General features: G+C 49.7%; 1 protein-coding gene across 1 annotated transcript; it reads left to right on the top strand.

The window, feature by feature from the left end:
- The first annotated feature begins 990 nt into the window (after positions 1-990).
- ARTN (artemin) lies at positions 991-9367 on the top strand. Its single transcript, XM_061630426.1, has 5 exons — positions 991-1362; positions 1566-1701; positions 6199-6289; positions 6922-7114; positions 7509-9367. Exons 1-5 carry the CDS (start codon positions 996-998, stop codon positions 7928-7930), a joined length of 1209 nt encoding a protein of 402 aa, XP_061486410.1. The 5' UTR covers positions 991-995; the 3' UTR covers positions 7931-9367.
- The last annotated feature ends 7371 nt before the right edge of the window (positions 9368-16738 follow it).

Consider the following 16738-nt stretch of genomic DNA (forward strand, 5'->3'; position numbering starts at 1 on the left):
AGTGAAGTCATACAAATTATTATCATCTAAGAATGGGGAGGACATAAGACCATTAAGTCCAGAGTCTAACACTATCTAACTGCACACTGCCCCTGAGCATCTGGGCGTAGAAACCCAAGCAGCTTTCCTAGGGAAGTCGGTGGAACAACACCGTGTGCCTGTCATCCTGTCTGGAGAAGACCACAACCATGATACAGTCACTAGGGTCAGGGATCAGCAGTGTCAGGCACCGGCCGAGGCACCAGCACCTCATTGACCTGGACTGCTGACCAGTTCCTGCTGTGGTGGTGCAACAGCCCTTAGAGGTTTTTGCAAGGGGGCAAGGTCTGCTCTGTGCCTCCCCTTGCAATGGTTCTAAGGAGCCACTGCCCCGGCTTCTAATTGCTCACCTGTTTTCTCTCTCTACCCCTGGACAAATGCAGCCTTCTCAAGGCCTGCCCACACGCAGAGGGAGGATGTAGGTGAGAGGACAGGGGCTGCTCCTTGCAGGACCACCTACCTCTGCTCCCTTGCACACCTGCGTCCTTCCTCCCTTTGGGCATTGGGCCCAGTGGGCCCAATGCTCCCTGCGACCCCGCCCACAGAGAGGTCAGCAAGCAGGCAGGTGTGGCAGCTTACTCTGGCTCTCCTTGGGCAGTGCCACAGGACCCGATCCTCTCGACCGCGCTGTCCAAAGAGAGAAAGTGCCCCCAGCCCCTCTGCCCACCTGCTCGGCCTCTCTCTCTTGACCTCGCGGTAGGAAGGATTGGGGGTCGGGACAGCAAGGGGGCTGCTGGGATAAAAGTGCCAACCGCAGGAGCAACCCCGGGGCCTCGGCGCACAGGTGCCGTCGAAAGGGCGGCGCCTGCGTCTGTTCCGCTTGGGGGCCGGCAGGGGTGGGGTGAGTTCCCATCCGTGGATCTCTCTCTGTCTCTGTCTGTTGGGCCGAGCCCCGCCTTGGGGATCAGGTGACAGTGAAGGCTGGAATTTGACACCAGACTCTGCCAGCCGCGGAGATGGAGCCGGTTCTTTTCTCCTTCCCAGAGGACGCCTGCCCCGGAGTCCTGCCGGCCTCAGGTTCGCGTCCCAAGGGCCGAGCGCCCCGCCGGCTCCTTGCCTTGCCGTGTGCGGTGAGTCCGGCCCAGCGCGGATGGGGATCGTGGGATCGGGGCTGCCCTCCAGACCCCGGCCAGGACGCCAGCCGCTCTAACCCGATCTTTCCCCGCAGGGGGGCGATGAGCCCACCGGGCACCTGCCGGCCATGCAGAAGACGTGAGCGTCGGGCGTCCAAGGGAGCGATCCCGGCGGGGCCGGGCTATGGCCCCCGGGGCCGGCTGAACGCAGGAGCTGCCGAGGAGCCGCTGCCGCCGTCGCCGCCGGGAGGTAAGGGGGGGCTGGCGGGCGAGCTCCTGGTCCCTTACGGGGAAAGGGGTGTGGATGTGTGCAGTTCTGTCCCAGAGGGGGAAGAGGCGAAATCCGTGGCCGCCTGGAAGAGCGAAGGGGCCACTCTACGGCTGTTCCTGGCGAGGGTATTCCCTGTCGCTCTGACCTGGCTACCGGTGACCGGCCGTGTATCTCCGGTGCAGGGAGCGGATTCGATGCCCTGGAAGGGCCGGTACCCGTGGGCAGAGGGAGGCGCTTCCCGGCCCGGAGCCTCGGAGGATGGTCCCCGCAGAGCCGCGCGCAGCGAGAGGTGCTCGATCTGCCGAGACGGAGCGCGCGGTGAGTGGGGCGGACTGGGAAGTGTGAGCGGAGCGACTTCCAGAGTGGGGGGCGAGCCAGCGGGCGGGCGGGGAGGAGAGATCGGGGCAAATGCGGAGCCGGGTGGGGGTGTAAAGTTCTTGTACGGAACGAGCAGATCGGCTGGCTGCGAAAGGAGCTTGCAGTGTGCATGGGCAATGCTGGCTCGTCCCTACGCACCGGGCTAATTCTTGCGGACTCCAGCACATTCGTTCCCCACAGAGCTGCTTGCTCAGATCGCTCGCTTGCTCTCGGTTTCCCGCTCCCCACCGCTCAGGTTTGCCTTGTGGCTCCAGTCTAAGTTTTCCAGGCAGCTCCTCTGGGAAGAATCGTGTGCGTATGTGAGTGAGTGTGAGAGAGAGCGAGAGCGGGCGAGCGATGAATGCAGGCTATGCAAAAAGGGTGACTCCTTCCCTTTTCCTGCTGGTCCAGGGTCCTCTTCCCTTCTAGGGGTTCTCTGGTATTTACTTCGAGCCCAGGAGTGGCTAGCCCTCTGGTCCTCCAGATATTGCTGGGCTACAGCTCCCATGACCGTTCGCGACCATTGGCCGTGCTGGCTAGCTAGGGCTTATGACGTCTAACAACTTGTGGACAGCCACTGATTAGCCGCTGCCCCTGTACTCTGTGGGGCCCTTAGCCCAAGCCTATCAGGAAGGACTTCTCTGGCTTCCTCCAGCACTTCCAGGGTATGCTCCACCAACATTCAAAGGAGAGGAAGCTAGGAATTCTACACAGTTCAGGACACCATCATAACTTCCGTCTGAGTTTCTGAGGCTGCAGTTCTATGCAGAGGTCCCTGAGAGTAAGCATCCCTGAACACAGTAAGACTCCCTTCTGAGTAAACATGCATAGGGTTGTGCCACAGGTCTGTTTCCCACTCCCCATCACCACTGGAGTCATGCAGCTCACTTTTCCCTGGTCCTGATCTTGGAATGTTTTCATTTGCTTCCTAGCAGATATCATTCCTGCTGTTTTGGTTACTGTTCAGGGGAATGTGCCATCAGGTTGTGATTAGCCTGTTTGCTCATTGAGTCTTGTGGCTGTATTCATTGAGGACACAGTGGACCTGATCAGCGGCTTCGGTGGCTAGGTGTCCTGAGATGAGACTCCAGAACTGACACATTGGGTTGCATTTCCAGCCACTAGGGGTCCAGGACAGCATATGCATGGATGCTTTTCAAAGTGATCAGGATGTTCAGAGTTTTGGCGGGTGGCGGAAGGGGGAGTATTGGCTGCTCACCAGTTCCAAGGAAGACTTTGCTGCCAACATCTCTTTGTTTTGGAAAGTAAACATAAATCTTCAAACAAGCATCCTTTGAAATCCTGCAGTTCTGCAATGGACTGCTTTAGATGCACAACTTCGGCTTGTTATGATAGTTCAAGGCACAAGAGAGAGAAGACTCTCTTCTCCGCCCCTTCTTATAGTCATCCACATGGGATACTCAGAATGTCTTGAGGTCCTACTGTTCCTGAAGGAACTTTGAGATAGCCTCACATATTGTCTATGAACTACCAGGTTCAAACTGTCAATTTTGTCCTTACTATCCATTATTTTGTATGTTTGCCAAATTGCCTGTGAACAGATTCTGTGCTCTTGTGTGCTTCAACTGCCTATATGACTCTCCCAAAATCTGATCCAAACTTCCTTCCCAGATTTGTGGATCAAACAGCCCTTCATATCTTAAATGGAACATCTGGATGACAGGGGAAGCTGCTATTTTGGCAATGTCCTTCCCATGTGTGTTGCTAGCTGGTACATACCAACAGGAGTGTAGTTGTCTGGGGTCTCAGAGGGTCTTAGACCCCTTACTTTTTTAGGAGCAGGGTCTTAGCAGGGTCCCTGTGTCTCCAGCATCCTATGAGCCAATCAGCATGAGCGTATTGATCACTGAGAAGAGTTTTCTAACCTGCTTCCTTGTCCTTTCCTGGTGATTGGAGCCAATCAGAGTGAAAGGAGGTCAGCCACTGAGAAGACTCTCCTTGGTAGCTAACACACTCCCCTTTCATGTTTATTGGCTCCTAGGGACATCTGTTGTTGTGGGAGAAGGCATTAACAAGGGCCTCATTCTCAACCCCCCAGGAAAAAAAAGGATGGGAGAGGGCATGGCTGTGACTGTCATTAAGCGACCCTGCACTTCTGATTTTGCCACTACACTACTGCATACCAAGTAAGAGTCTTCAGGAATGTATTTAAAAGGACTTGTGTGGTCCTTCTGATCCAGCTCCTGAATTCATTTTGTAGCTAACATTAATCCATTCCAGGGATGTTGTTCTCAGTCCCCTTGGATTTTACTGGGAATTGAAGTGGTTCCCCTCCCCCCCATATGTGGTGGTGCCAATTCTGATCCAGGACAGTGCAAGATTTGCGCTGATGCAATTAGATTCATGCCTCTGTGTAACAGTCATCCAGAGGTCTTGGGAAAGGGAAAATATGTCTTTACCTGAAGCCTCCAGAGTTGCTGCTGGAAGCTGATAACTCCTGGAAGCTCTGCATTCAGCATAGCTTGGTTATTACTCTGTGCTGGGTTTGGTCTGCAAGATACGGAGGCAGGTTTCCACTGCCTAAATGTCTGTGTGGCTGGGGTCTCTGCAGAGCTTACTTCTTATGGTTGCCTAGATGGCAGATAATAAACAGAAGTCTGAATTCTGGAGTTCAGTAGCATCTATTGGGATGTGCCTGGACTCTGGGCCCAGTTGGGGGTGGGAGTGGAAGATAAAATGTCCACATTCTATAGGTTGATCCTCAGAAGTTCTTCCTTTCCCTACAAGATCACTGGTAGATTCTAGGACAGACATGAACATTCCACATAGACCTTAAAGACAGGGGTGTCCCTGTTTCAGTGAGAGACCTGCCTTGTTCACAGTTATCCCCAAGAAAACATTGAGACATTCCTGGCAACAGTTGTGTCTTTAAATCACTCTGGATATCTCTGTGTCCCAGTCTGAAGAACCAGGACTAAGATCTCCCTCCCAGACATTGGAATGGGGTAAAGGGTCACCCCGCTGTGTGTGGTGTGGGCAATGATAAAAAGCAGCCAAACTCTGGTTCTCTGTTGACACCTTGTGGACGTCTGGGAAAGTGCATATCTCTGCAAACTTAAGCAGGAATCCCAGACGTTCCCTCACAGGAGATAAATCCTGTTCAGTCAAGTCAGATTAATGCAAAGAGTAGACTAATAGTGAACCAAGTTCATGAAGGTGCTGGCAACTTCATATGGCAGGATCATCAAGAAGCAAAAGAATTTACTCTTTCTTCTCTGGACCTCTGCTTTCAGCCTCTGCACAAGACTGTTTAAGAGTGCTCAGCTGTGTCTGGAAAACTGTGCCAAGTAGTTGCAGGGCAGAGGGGGTGTGAGGGTAGGATGTGCCCCAGATAAATTCTAGTGTTCCATTCACTAGGTTAGCTCTAACAGCAAAATGCCATAGGCAGCTAGAAGAGATGCAGTAGAAGCAATTAAGAAATGCAAAAAGACAGAAAGAGGTGTGTGTGTGTAAATAGCTGCCAACTGAGTGCTGACAGCTGAAGATAGTTGAGAACTGGGGGTGGATTGAGTGCTTGATGATGAGGCAGGGATCTGTCCCAGAACTATTACATGTAAGGACTTTGACTTAAACACATTTTATTTATTATTTATTATAGCATCATCAGTGTTGCATGCGTGTGGTCAGATCCTGCTTTGAAGGAGCTTACAATCTAAAATTTGATACAGGAGATTAAACTGTCTGCAAAGTGCAGGGAGCTGCTCAGATTGCACAAATCATAGTAGCTGCATAATACAGCCCCCATGTGGAGGCACTTACTAGCATAAATGTCTCTTCGATGTGAGCATTTCCTGGTTACGTGCCTGGTAGAAACTCTTACAAACTCCCCAAGGCATTTGTGTGCACATCACCATAAGTATGAACCAGCACAGTCTTCAGAAATGATCACGCTGGGTCCTATCAGAGTTGGAGTTGGTTAGAAAGCCCTACTGTCCAACTAGTGGGAGGGGACCTGAATACAACTGAAATGGATCAGAGTTTCAACCCTCTTCCCTGATTTACTTATTTCAGTACCAGTATCCATAAGATAGTTGCTTATTGTGGATACTGATGTTCTTAGCTGATGCCAAAGAAATGGCTTGTTTTAATTTTCCAGGCAACATTACTGGGACAGAGCCATGGGAATGTCTTATATCCCAGCCCCTTCCTGTTACAGGCTCATCCCAAGGAGCCTGTTAGATGGCCGTATATCAGAACCAAAAGCACAAAACTGTCAGGCCAATCGCCTCTTGCAAGAGTCATCTGAACTACTTTTATTTAGCTGGACCGACTCAGTTAGCCAGAAAAATCTTGCCATGGAGGAAGGAGCACTCAGGAAGAAGTGCAGAGCTGGGCAAGGGTGATATCTGGGCCAGTAGGTTGTAGGGGCAGAAACTAGGCTATCCAATCAAGCAAGTGGGGTCCGGCTCCTGAACTATGTCTTTGTGTTGCAGGTAGGATGGAGTGGCGAGTGGAGGGGCCAAGGCACAGATCAGACAGATCTCCCTCCACCTACAGGAGCTTGCCTGTCCGACAAGTGCGATATAGGGTGAGTTAGCCTTGCCAGGGTGTGTTCTCAATATGGGATCAGTAGCTACAGAAACACTGGATAGCTAGAGAGACCCTTGTCTAGAGGAGCATCCCATACCACTCCAGTGCATGAAAGAGGGAATGGCTTTTTTGTACATCACTTCCCTTTGGTCTGTGATGCATGAATCTGGTTCTTTGCTTCTCTCTGTTAGGCCAGCCTTTCCCCACGTGGGAGCCCTGTCTCAGAGGGCCACATGGTATACTGCAGTTTCCTTACACAGGTATCGTTTTTGTGGGGGCCAAAACTTGTTCACTGCTCATGTGCTGCCTTGTGTGAACTTACATATGTCTATTTTGCTGCATGCGTATGTGACTTCAGCTTCTCACTGGGTGTACATGTGATGAGATAGACTCCTTTGCATCCTCATCTCTGCACATAATTGGATATACAGTATGTGGCCAACGAGCATTTTCCAGCACAGCAGTGATGCCCATGTAAGAAGGATCATGATATGTGACGTGGCCTGGAGACGCTAGCATAGCACATCTCCTCCTGACAGCATTCTCTTTTCTAGGAGGGCCCTGCTGCCTTCTCTGTGTCCTTGTTTCCATGAGTATACTTACTGGGACGTGCCATCATCTCTTTCCTAGGAGTGGGGTTTGTGGGGTACAATCACCCTGCTGTCATTGTTTGCTGGTGCAGTCATGGCAACCTCGCAGACCTGGCATCACAACCAGACATTGGGAGCAGACTCTGATGGAAGCATGGGCACTGCCAGCCCTCCCCATGAGGAGGAAAACAGCAGGGAAGCACCATCACTGGCTGCATGGAGCCACTGGCACGGTAGGAACCTGGCAAGTCTCTAGGGAGGGTGGATGAGGGCCCTGGGGTAGTGGCTGGCTGACCTTTTTCCATGTGGACCCTCAGCCCGAGGCTTTTCCTTCATGTGCACACAATGGTCTGCAGCTTCCTTTGTCCCAGGCTCTGCTCTGGCGTTCCCTTTCCCTTTCTGTACTTTATTCCACTCCTTGGAGACAAGCAGTCCACTTGCCCCCTCCCCAAATGGAAACAGAGATGTTTTGGACCATATCTTGTTGGGTAGTCATGAAAGCTGAGCCCCCATGCCCCTTTCCTTGATTTATGGAGCCAAACAGTCTCCCTGCGGTCTTCTCCCTTTGGCGGGCTCCCAAGGGTTGGGAAAAGCCCTTCTGACTCACCCCTTCTCTTTTTCCTTCAGGAGAAAACATGACCATTGAAGGGCTGAGCTCTTCAGAACTGCTCAGGGCTGAGCGCTCCCCACCAAGCTCCAGCAAGGCCAAGAAAGGCTCCAAGAAGGCTGGTCGTGGGAGCCGCAGCCGCTACTGCCGCCTGCACAGCCTCATGGTGAAAGTGCGGGACCTGGGGCTTGGCTTCGAGTCGGACGAGATTGTGCGGTTCAAATACTGCAGTGGGTCATGCCAGCGTGCCCGCACAAACTATGACCTTACCTTGAGCAGCCTGCTGCAGCAACGTGCCATCGTGCCTGGGCCTCATGACCACCCCTCCACCCACCCCTGCTGCCGCCCCACCCGATATGAGGACTTCTCCTTTATGGATGTCCGCAACTCCTGGCGGACTGTGAGCCGTGTCTCAGCGGCAGAGTGTGGTTGTGTGGGTTGAGGATGCCACCTGCTTAGAGCTCCCAGTGTTACCGAGGCTGCAGCGATGTCAAGAGCCTGCCTGTCTGTGGGGCATGGGACGAGGAGAGAGACAGTCTGTGGTAGGGCTTTCCAAGCCAGACAGAAACAGCATGTGAACAATAAGCAGGAGGGCAGTGTGGCATCCTTAGTTCAAATGTGCCAGGGCCTTCATCTGCCCACTTTGTGGCACATCTTTATAGGGCACCCTGTTCACAGCAGCAATGGGATGGCAAGATGGAGGCCAGCCAAGCCTGTAAGGGCTGCAAGCCCACTCTGGGTGGATCTCTTTCCTTTAGGGATTGGTCTGTCAACTGTGATGTGAATTTGCTCGTCCATCAAGTTGCATCCTCCAGTGGAGAAGCAGCACCGGAATCCCCCAAACCTTATTCAAGGGATGAGGGTAGGGATGTAGCCTGAAAGGCCTGTGATGTAAATGTGTAGCTCCTTGAGCACCACTCCTTACCACTAGTTCTTTGTCAGGCAGTTTAAAGAGGTAGGCTGCTTCCTTGGATCACCCAGCCCTATCAGTTGCAACACTCCTGTTCTCTTCCTGTTCAAGCCTACAACCTCTCTTTCCCAAAGCAACATGGTCTAGCTCCATCAGGGAGCAGATGTAGTTGAGCATGAAGGACAGATTTGCAACCCTTAGTTAGATGCGTCAAGGTCAACCTACAATTGTGACTCTATACTTTCTGTACCCTGGAGGCCCATTGATTGCTACTGCCATCAGACTTGTACTAGGATAGTCAGCACAGTTGTTGAGGACTAAACTGGGCACCTTCCTAGTTTTGTTTTGAGATGGTTTTTAATTCTTAGAGCCTGCAACATGGTTGAGGAGCTTCTCCTGGTGAGAACAGGCCCTTGGCAGGTGGAGGCTGGACCATTTGAAGGAGATCATGAAGCATAGCTGCTGAATCCTCTGTTTCCACAGCACAGCTAAGGCATCTGTAGCTAAAAAAGGTCTTATCCTATAAAACCATGATGGTGTTAACTTGGTTTGCAGCATTCCCTAACACACCAGCAACAGCTTGGAGTCTGGCCACTGCACTTGTCAGGCCAACACTGGAAGCAGCAATAGCCCCTGCCATTCCCTGAGTCAGCCATCACTTGGTGCCAGCAGGGTGGGGAACTCCCTGCCATAGAAGTGACACTTTCTGAACAAATTTATTTATTCTCTAACTTATTTATTTATTTGTTTGCACCCCCACCCCCACCAGGTGGCACCTATTTATGATGCTGAGAGTTGGGCCTGGTGTACCATTGAAAGCGGGTGCTGATGTTGTGCCCTGGCCTGTGATCAGCAGTTCCTTACTCCCTTTTCCCTACTTGACCTGATCAAAGGCATTTCCTCTTCCTCCTTTCCTGATTTTGTATTCTCTGCCCTTGATTTGCATTTGGATAAACTCTATTTTTGTACAGCAGCAACTTCCTGTAGCAATAAAGCCTGTTAAGGCAGTGAGAAATTGGCTTCATGTGTATCTGTGGGGGAGGGAAACAACAACAGCTATACATGCCAACTCAATTCATAAATATGGTCCCTGAAACAAATATGACTCAAATGGTTGATTGGGCTATGTGCCTTGTCATCTCAAACTTTATTGTCCATGTGCCAGACCACTTGTTTATCCATGTTACATACTTGCATGAAAGTGAGTTAAGGGGCCAGCAGTTTGAACTTTGCCCAGCAATTACTGGGAGAGTTTGCAAAGAGCTGCTCCCCTTCCAGGTAAAACCTGGCATATCTTGGGGTTCTTCTCACCTCACTTTCATTGTGAAAAGAGGAGTAGTGGCAACAAACCTTAAATAAGATGGAGATAAGTGCTACAGACTGGTTTATCCTACAGGGGGATTGGCATTCCGTTCTTCAAAACTGGACCCATCGATATCCAGTTGTTGGTAAAGTATTATGAAAGGTTGCCAGATAATGTAAAAAGAAGCTCTAAAGCATTTCAGAGAAGAGAAAACTTTTAAAGTATGTTGTTTTATTCACTTCTAACCACAAGGCAGGTTTCTATAGGATGGTGCTGTTGAGTTTTTTCAATTTTGAGCCATGGTTAAGACTGGAATCTATCAACACATTCCTCAAAAGGGGAAAGAATTGTGGTGAATTGACTTCCTCATACAAGACAAAAAAAATATGAAAAGTAAGGGCCAATTAAGACTCTATAGTCAATAGGGCTATTTTCCCATTTATTCAGATGCCAATCTCAACTAATGATGCTCTTGGTGCATGAAAAAATATGCATGTTTATAGTTGGATAAATATTGTACGAGCCACAACTCCAACCCCAGTTAGGACAATCTGAGAAGATTTTCTTTTGAAATGAGCTTATGGGAAGCAGCAGAATGGCATGGGAGGCTGTATTTGCAATACTGGAGACCCAGTGCCTGCAGGAAGAAGGGGACTACCATCGCCCAGGGAAGAGGGAGAGCCATCTGCTGCAGCTGTCTGCCTCTCTGCCTGCCTGCTTGCTGCTGCTGCTGCTGCTTGGCTACCACCACTGCCCTCTCCCTGTTGGACTTCTGTGCTGCAGGTTGCCACGCCTTGCAGGACCAGACCCCCAGGTACTCAGCCAGCTGTTGCTGATTTTGTCCACCTGTCCCTTCCTTGGAGGGGATACATAAGCTGGCTGGCTGAGGTGGCTTAGGAATCCCAGTGCCTGCAGGAAAAAGGGGACTACCATCGCCCAGGGAAGAGGGAGAGCCATCTGCTGCGGCTGGCTGGCTGGCTGGCTAAGATTGCTTGGCTTTTTGTAGGACTGGCAGGTCTTGAGTTATATGCCTGGGAGAGAGGACTCAGAGCCAAGTGGGGAGACTTGAGGGGGCCCCAATTAATGTAGTGATGGGTAGAGGGAGATATGGCATTGTGAGGAGGACTTGCCAGGTAAGGGGAATGCAGCCCAGGCAGTTAACAGCTGTGCCTTGTTCCGGTCCTCTCCACACCAGCAGGTTTGTTGATTGCCCTATCAGCCAGCTCTCAGACCTCTGGATCCTGCTCCTAAATGCCAGATGGGTGCATAATAAGATCTCCCTCATTCATGATTTAATTGTGGATGAGGCAGCCGATCTGGCATGTAGATCTGAGACCTGGGTGGGTGAGCAGGGAGGAGTCAGTCTCTCCCAGCTATGTCCGCCAGGGTACCTGGTTCAGCATCAGGGTAGACCTGAGGGTCGGGCAGGGGAGGTGGTTGTGGTCTATAGGAGCGCCATCTTCCTCTGCAAGCACCCTGTCCATGTGATTACTGGTTTGGAGTGTTTGCACCTTGTGTTGGGTCAGCAGGACTGGGGATTCTGTTGGTGTACTGTCCATCTCGCTGCCCAACAGACTCCGTAGTTGAGCTGACGGAGGTGGTCTCGGGTGTACTGTTGGATCCCCCAGACTGTTGGTTCTGGGGGATGTGAACATACATGCCAAGGCCATGATCTGAATGTGGGGGGCCTTACATCAGTCCCTCTGTCATGGACAGATCACTGCTTGCTGAAGTTTAGACTTACAGAGGCTTTTCCCCTCTGCAAAGGTGGGGGACCTATTAAGCTGGTCCGCCCCCAGAGACTAATGGATCCGGATGGTTTTCAAAGGGCTCTGGGGAGTTTTCCGGCTGATGGGGCTGGCGCTCCTGTCAAAACCCTGGTTGAACTGTGGAATACAGAAATGATTGCTGAAGTGGTTGACGTGATTGCTCCTGAGCACCCTCTCCTGTGTAGAGCTCGTATGGCTCCATGGTATACCCCAGAGCTGAGAGCGATGAAACAATATAGGAGACGGCTTGAGTGCAGATGGAGACGAACTCCTGGTGAATGCAGTTACACACTAGTAAGTGCCTATAGTAAGCTGTATTTAAGGGCAGTGAGGGCAGCATAAAAACAATATTTTGCTGCCACTATCAAATCATCAATCTGCCGCCCAGCGGAGCTCTTCAGAATTGTCCAGGGGCTATTACATGCTGGTCCCAAGGACATGGTAGAACCATCTGAGGTCCTCTGTAATGAATTTGCTAGGTACTTCCAAGATAAAATCTTTAGCATCCGCCAGGACTCAGACTCCAGTGTTATAGCAGGTGAATCAAGCGGGGTATCCAGAGCACAGCCTTGTCCCGATTTCTTGGATGAGTTTCAGTTGGTACAGCCTGAGGACGTTGACAAGGTGCTTGGACAGGTTCGTGTAACCACTTCTGTGCAGGATCCTTGCCCTTCTTGGCTAATAAAAGCTAGCAGGGATGGAACAGCCGGCTGGGCAAGGGAAGTGATTAATGCCTCTCTGAGAGAGGGGGTGGTCCCTGACTGCCTGAAAGAGGCAGTAGTGAGACCACTCCTGAAGAGACCCTCTCTGGACTCTTATAAATCTTAATAACTATAGGCCGGTGGCAAATGTTCCATTCCTGGGCAAGTTCCTTGAATGAGTGGTGGCAGGCCAGCTCCAGACACTCTTGGATGAGACCGATTATCTGGATCCATTTCAATTGGGTTTCAGGCCTGGTTTTGGCACAGAAACAGCCTTGGTCGCCCTGTATGATGACCTTTGTCAGGAGAGAGACAGGGGGAGTGTGACTCTGTTGATTCTCCTTGATCTCTCAGTGGCTTTCGATACCATCGACCATGATATCCTTCTGGGGAGACTGGCTGAGTTGGGAGTGGGAGGGACTGCATGGAGGTGGTTCCGCTCCTACTTGGCAGGTCAGCTCCAGAAAGTGGTGCTTGGGGAACATTGCTCGGCACCCTGGACTCTCCAGTATGGGGTTCCGCAGGGGTCAGTTCTGTCCCCCATGCTGTTCAACATCTACATGAAATGGTTGGGTGCGGTTGTGACGTCCTTCCCTAGCACTACCTGTGAAGCTCTCACTTGCGGCTACCAGCCAACAGGATCGTCAGGTTTATTCTTACCCTTTACAGCACTAGCACCGATCTCAAAAGATCCCACTGCTAGACAGCACCATCCGACACTCTGTAACCCTTTTAGCCAATAGACTGTGCCTAGTCTCTGCCTGGCTATTCCGATACCTTGTGTCAATGGGTATAGGTAATTTGTAAACCCCCCTGCAGCCCCTTGACTCTGAAGCATACAGCCCTGGGTTTCTCTGTGGGACTGGATACACTTTCCTCCGATCCGCCGCTGCCACCATTCGATACAAACTGTTCAGCCTTGGTTACTTTGCTATTCCCCCTGGTATGTGTATCCCAGCTGAAGGAATCAGGCTTTTGTTTAACCAAGAAATATTTATTAAGAATTAGAAATAACAAGATTACTTAAGGAATGTTTCACAAGCGTATGGTTTCATCTATATTCTGTTATGTACTTGACTTCTTACTAATTGCCTCAGAACTCCGACTCACTCTCAACAACAACAACCACCTCCCAACACCACCTCACAGCCACCACCTCAATTCACCACCAAACCTCCACCCAGATTCAACTGTCATTCTTCCATTGATACTCCCAGCCATTCAAACGCTCAGCCAATCATCCAGCATTCTACTGCTCATGTACTCCCCCTCCTCTTTCACTCCACTTACCATATATCTTCTATATAACCAGCACTTACCATATTTACAATATAAGCAGGAACATCACAGCGGTCATCCGGAGTTTTGGAGTACTTTGCCATCAGTATGCTGATGACACGCAGCTCTATTTCTCCTTTTCATCTTCTTCAGGTGAGGCTGTCAATGTGCTGAACCAGTGCCTGGCTGTGACAATGTATGGATGCGGGCTAATAAAGTGAGGCTCAATCCAGACAAGACTGAGATGCTGCTAGCGGGTGGTTCTTCTGACCAGATGGTGGATGTCTAACCTGTCCTGGATGGGGTTGCACTCCCCCTGAAGGAGCAGGTTCGTAGCTTGGGGGTTCTCCTAGAACCATCTTTGTCACTTGAGGCTCAGGTAACCTCGGTGGCACGGAGTGCCTTCTACCAACTTCGGCTGGTGGCCCAGGTACACCCTTATCTGGACAGGGATAACCTGGCTTCAGTTGTCCATGCTCTGGTAACCTCCAAGCTAGATTACTGCAATGCGCTGTATGTGGGGCTGCCTTTGAAGACGGTTTGGAAGCTGCAGCTTGTGCAAAATGCAGTGGCCAGATTGGTAACAGGGACCAGATGGTTTGAACATATAAAACTGATTCTGGCCCACTTGCATTGGCTGCCTGTATGTTTCCGAGCTCGATTCAAGGTGCTGGTTTTAACCTGTAAAGCCTTACACGGCTTAGGACCACAATACCTGATGGATCGCCTCTCCCGACACAAACCCACCTGTACACTACGCTCAACATCTAAGGCCCTCCTCCGGGTGCCTACTCGGAGGGAAGCTGGGAGTCTGGCAACAAGGGAGGGGGCCTTCTCAGTGGTGGCCCCCAAATTATGGAATGATTTTCCTGACAAGGTGCACCTGGCGCCAACACTGTTATCTTTTTGGCGCCAGGTCAAGACTTTCCTCTTCTCCCAGGCATTTTAATATGTGTTTTTAAATTGTTTTTAATTTTTTTAAATTGTGTTTTTAAATTGTTTTTTGTGTTTTAAAATTTATATATTTGTTTTTATTGTTTTTAATTGCTGTAAACTGCCCAGAGAGCTTCGGCTATGGCGTGGTATATAAATGTAATAAATAAATAAATAAATAATTTAACATGGCAGAATGTGAAAACTCCATGCTAGCTATAGTATACAACCACTCTAATTTTTTTAAACCTGGCAGATAGTAAATGCCGCGATAAACTATTTTATTTATTGATTAAAATATTGATAACCTGCCTTCTACAACAATAATTAAAAACAGCAGATTCAACTACCGATCAGGAGTGGATAAACAATAAAAAACAATCTTAAAACAAAAGTGCTAGTCATTACAAATTAGGCTGCGTAGATTCAGGCTGCTAGTTAGGCAAACACTTTTCTCACTCCTACACGATCCTGGACTGGCGTCTACCACACGGATAGCTTAAACAGCATTTATACTAGTGCCAGTTATACAGTAAGATTATAACTATGTTTACTTAGAAATTAGTCCCAGTGACCTACTCTGTGTAAGAGTGCATAAGGTTACAGCTGTAAAGTAACTACCACCCCTTTGTGTCCAGGGAATAAAGAAACCTAAGGTGTAGCTGAGACAGCCAGTGTGGTGTAGTGGTTAAAGTGTTGGACTACGACCTGGGACACCAAGGTTCAAATCCCCACACAGCCATGAAGCTCACTGGGTGACCTTGGGCCAATCACTGCCTCTCAGCCACAGAGGAAGGCAATGGTAAACCACCTCTGCATACCGCTTACCATGAAAACCCTATTCATAAGGTTGCCATAAGTTGGAATCTACTTGAAGGCACTCCAAGGTGTAGCTGAGACTGATGACTTATGTAAAAATTTTGTTTAAAACAGGACTGAGGAACTTCAAGTCCAGGGGTGACTGTGGCCCTCCAGCCTCTCTGTTTGGCCCCTGGGCTTCTCCCCAGGCCACATCCTCACTGCCTTTGCTGGACTGGAATGCAGGTGTGTAGTCCAGGGGCTCAGGGGGTCTTAGACCCCTTACTTTTTTGGGAGCAGTGTACCAATGTCTCCAGCATCCTATAAGCCAATGAGCATGAAAGGAGAGTGTTAGCCACTGAGAAGAGTCTTCTAACATTCTACCTTGTCCTTTCCTGCTGATTTGAAGCCAATCAGAGTGAAAAGAGGTGAGTCAGCCACTGAGAAGACTCTTTTCAGCAGCTAACATTGCATTAACAAGGATCTCATTCTCAACCCAGCAGGGGGAAAAAAGGATAGGAAAGGGCATGGCTGTGACTATCGTGAAGGGACCCTGCGCTTGTGAATTTACCACTACACTGCTGCTGGAATGTGACCTTGACCTATGATAATGCATCTTGCTTGCCTGGATGGAAGATGGGGAGATGTGTACAGTAGAAACCTTTGAATTTTGTGTGTGGAAAGCAGCCGCCTGTACAAAGGTGAGTCATTCCTTTCCTCTGCCCACTTTTACATCTGGCCCCACCCACCACTGGCATGCAGCCCCTGTAAGGTTGACTACCGGGGAGTATATGTCTCTTGTGCTGAAAAAGGTTCCCCACCCATGCTTAAAGTTTGAAAAGGTCAGCAGATCTAAGCTGCCATATTAATAGTAATGTTTTGTGAAAATCATTTTGAATGATTTATGGCAGTGATTCCTAAACTTCTTTTTCCATGGGCCACATGAAAACTAATGAGGATCTTGGCGGACCACTTAATGATCTTTCTGCCTGTTGTAGCAATTGTAATGTGCTGTGCTAGATACTGTATGATATTTAGTTGTATTTTATTGCTTTGATTTCTTATATATTGTATTTGATTGCATTACAGTATGAGTTTCATAGAGTTCAAATTGTAATACAATAAAATACAATATAGGGGGAAAGCAGCAATAAAAATGCAATTAAAACTAAGTACGAGTATTTAATGCGATGGATGTGCTGTATCCCATCTTCAACCACAAATCCACAGACCACCTGGATGAAGCTCCTAGATCACTAGTGGTCCACGGACCATATTTATGGGTTACCTTAGTCTTGTTATATTCTATACCACCTTCAGATCTGCTGCTGCTGCGAGGTACCTGACCAGACTCCGTTACTGAGTTGCCAGGTATAACCTCTGTCGGCCCAATCTCATAGGATGCCATCATTTAGCTGAGATTCACTATTTTTTCCACGAGGGGGTGCATGTAGTAAATTGAGACTCGCTACTACAAGAACTACAAATCCCATGAGCATTCCTGGGCCTTGCCTTGTTCGTTATCGCGCTAGCGGGGCTAGGAACTACAACTCCCATG

The sequence above is a fragment of the Rhineura floridana genome, chromosome 6 (assembly GCF_030035675.1).
Source record: "Rhineura floridana isolate rRhiFlo1 chromosome 6, rRhiFlo1.hap2, whole genome shotgun sequence".
NCBI classification, from domain to species: Eukaryota; Metazoa; Chordata; class Lepidosauria; order Squamata; family Rhineuridae; genus Rhineura; species Rhineura floridana.

What these genes read in the sequence shown, in the direction of transcription:
- ARTN (XM_061630426.1), top strand. Translation starts at nt 996, where the DNA reads ATGGAGCCGGTTCTTTTCTCCTTCCCAGAGGACGCCTGCCCCGGAGTC. An exon ending in CTGCCGAGACGGAGCGCGCG is followed by an intron (nt 1,702 to 6,198) that starts GTGAGTGGGGCG and finishes TGTTGCAGGTAG; the next exon opens with GATGGAGTGGCGAGTGGAGG. An exon ending in TGCATGGAGCCACTGGCACG is followed by an intron (nt 7,115 to 7,508) that starts GTAGGAACCTGG and finishes TTTTTCCTTCAG; the next exon opens with GAGAAAACATGACCATTGAA.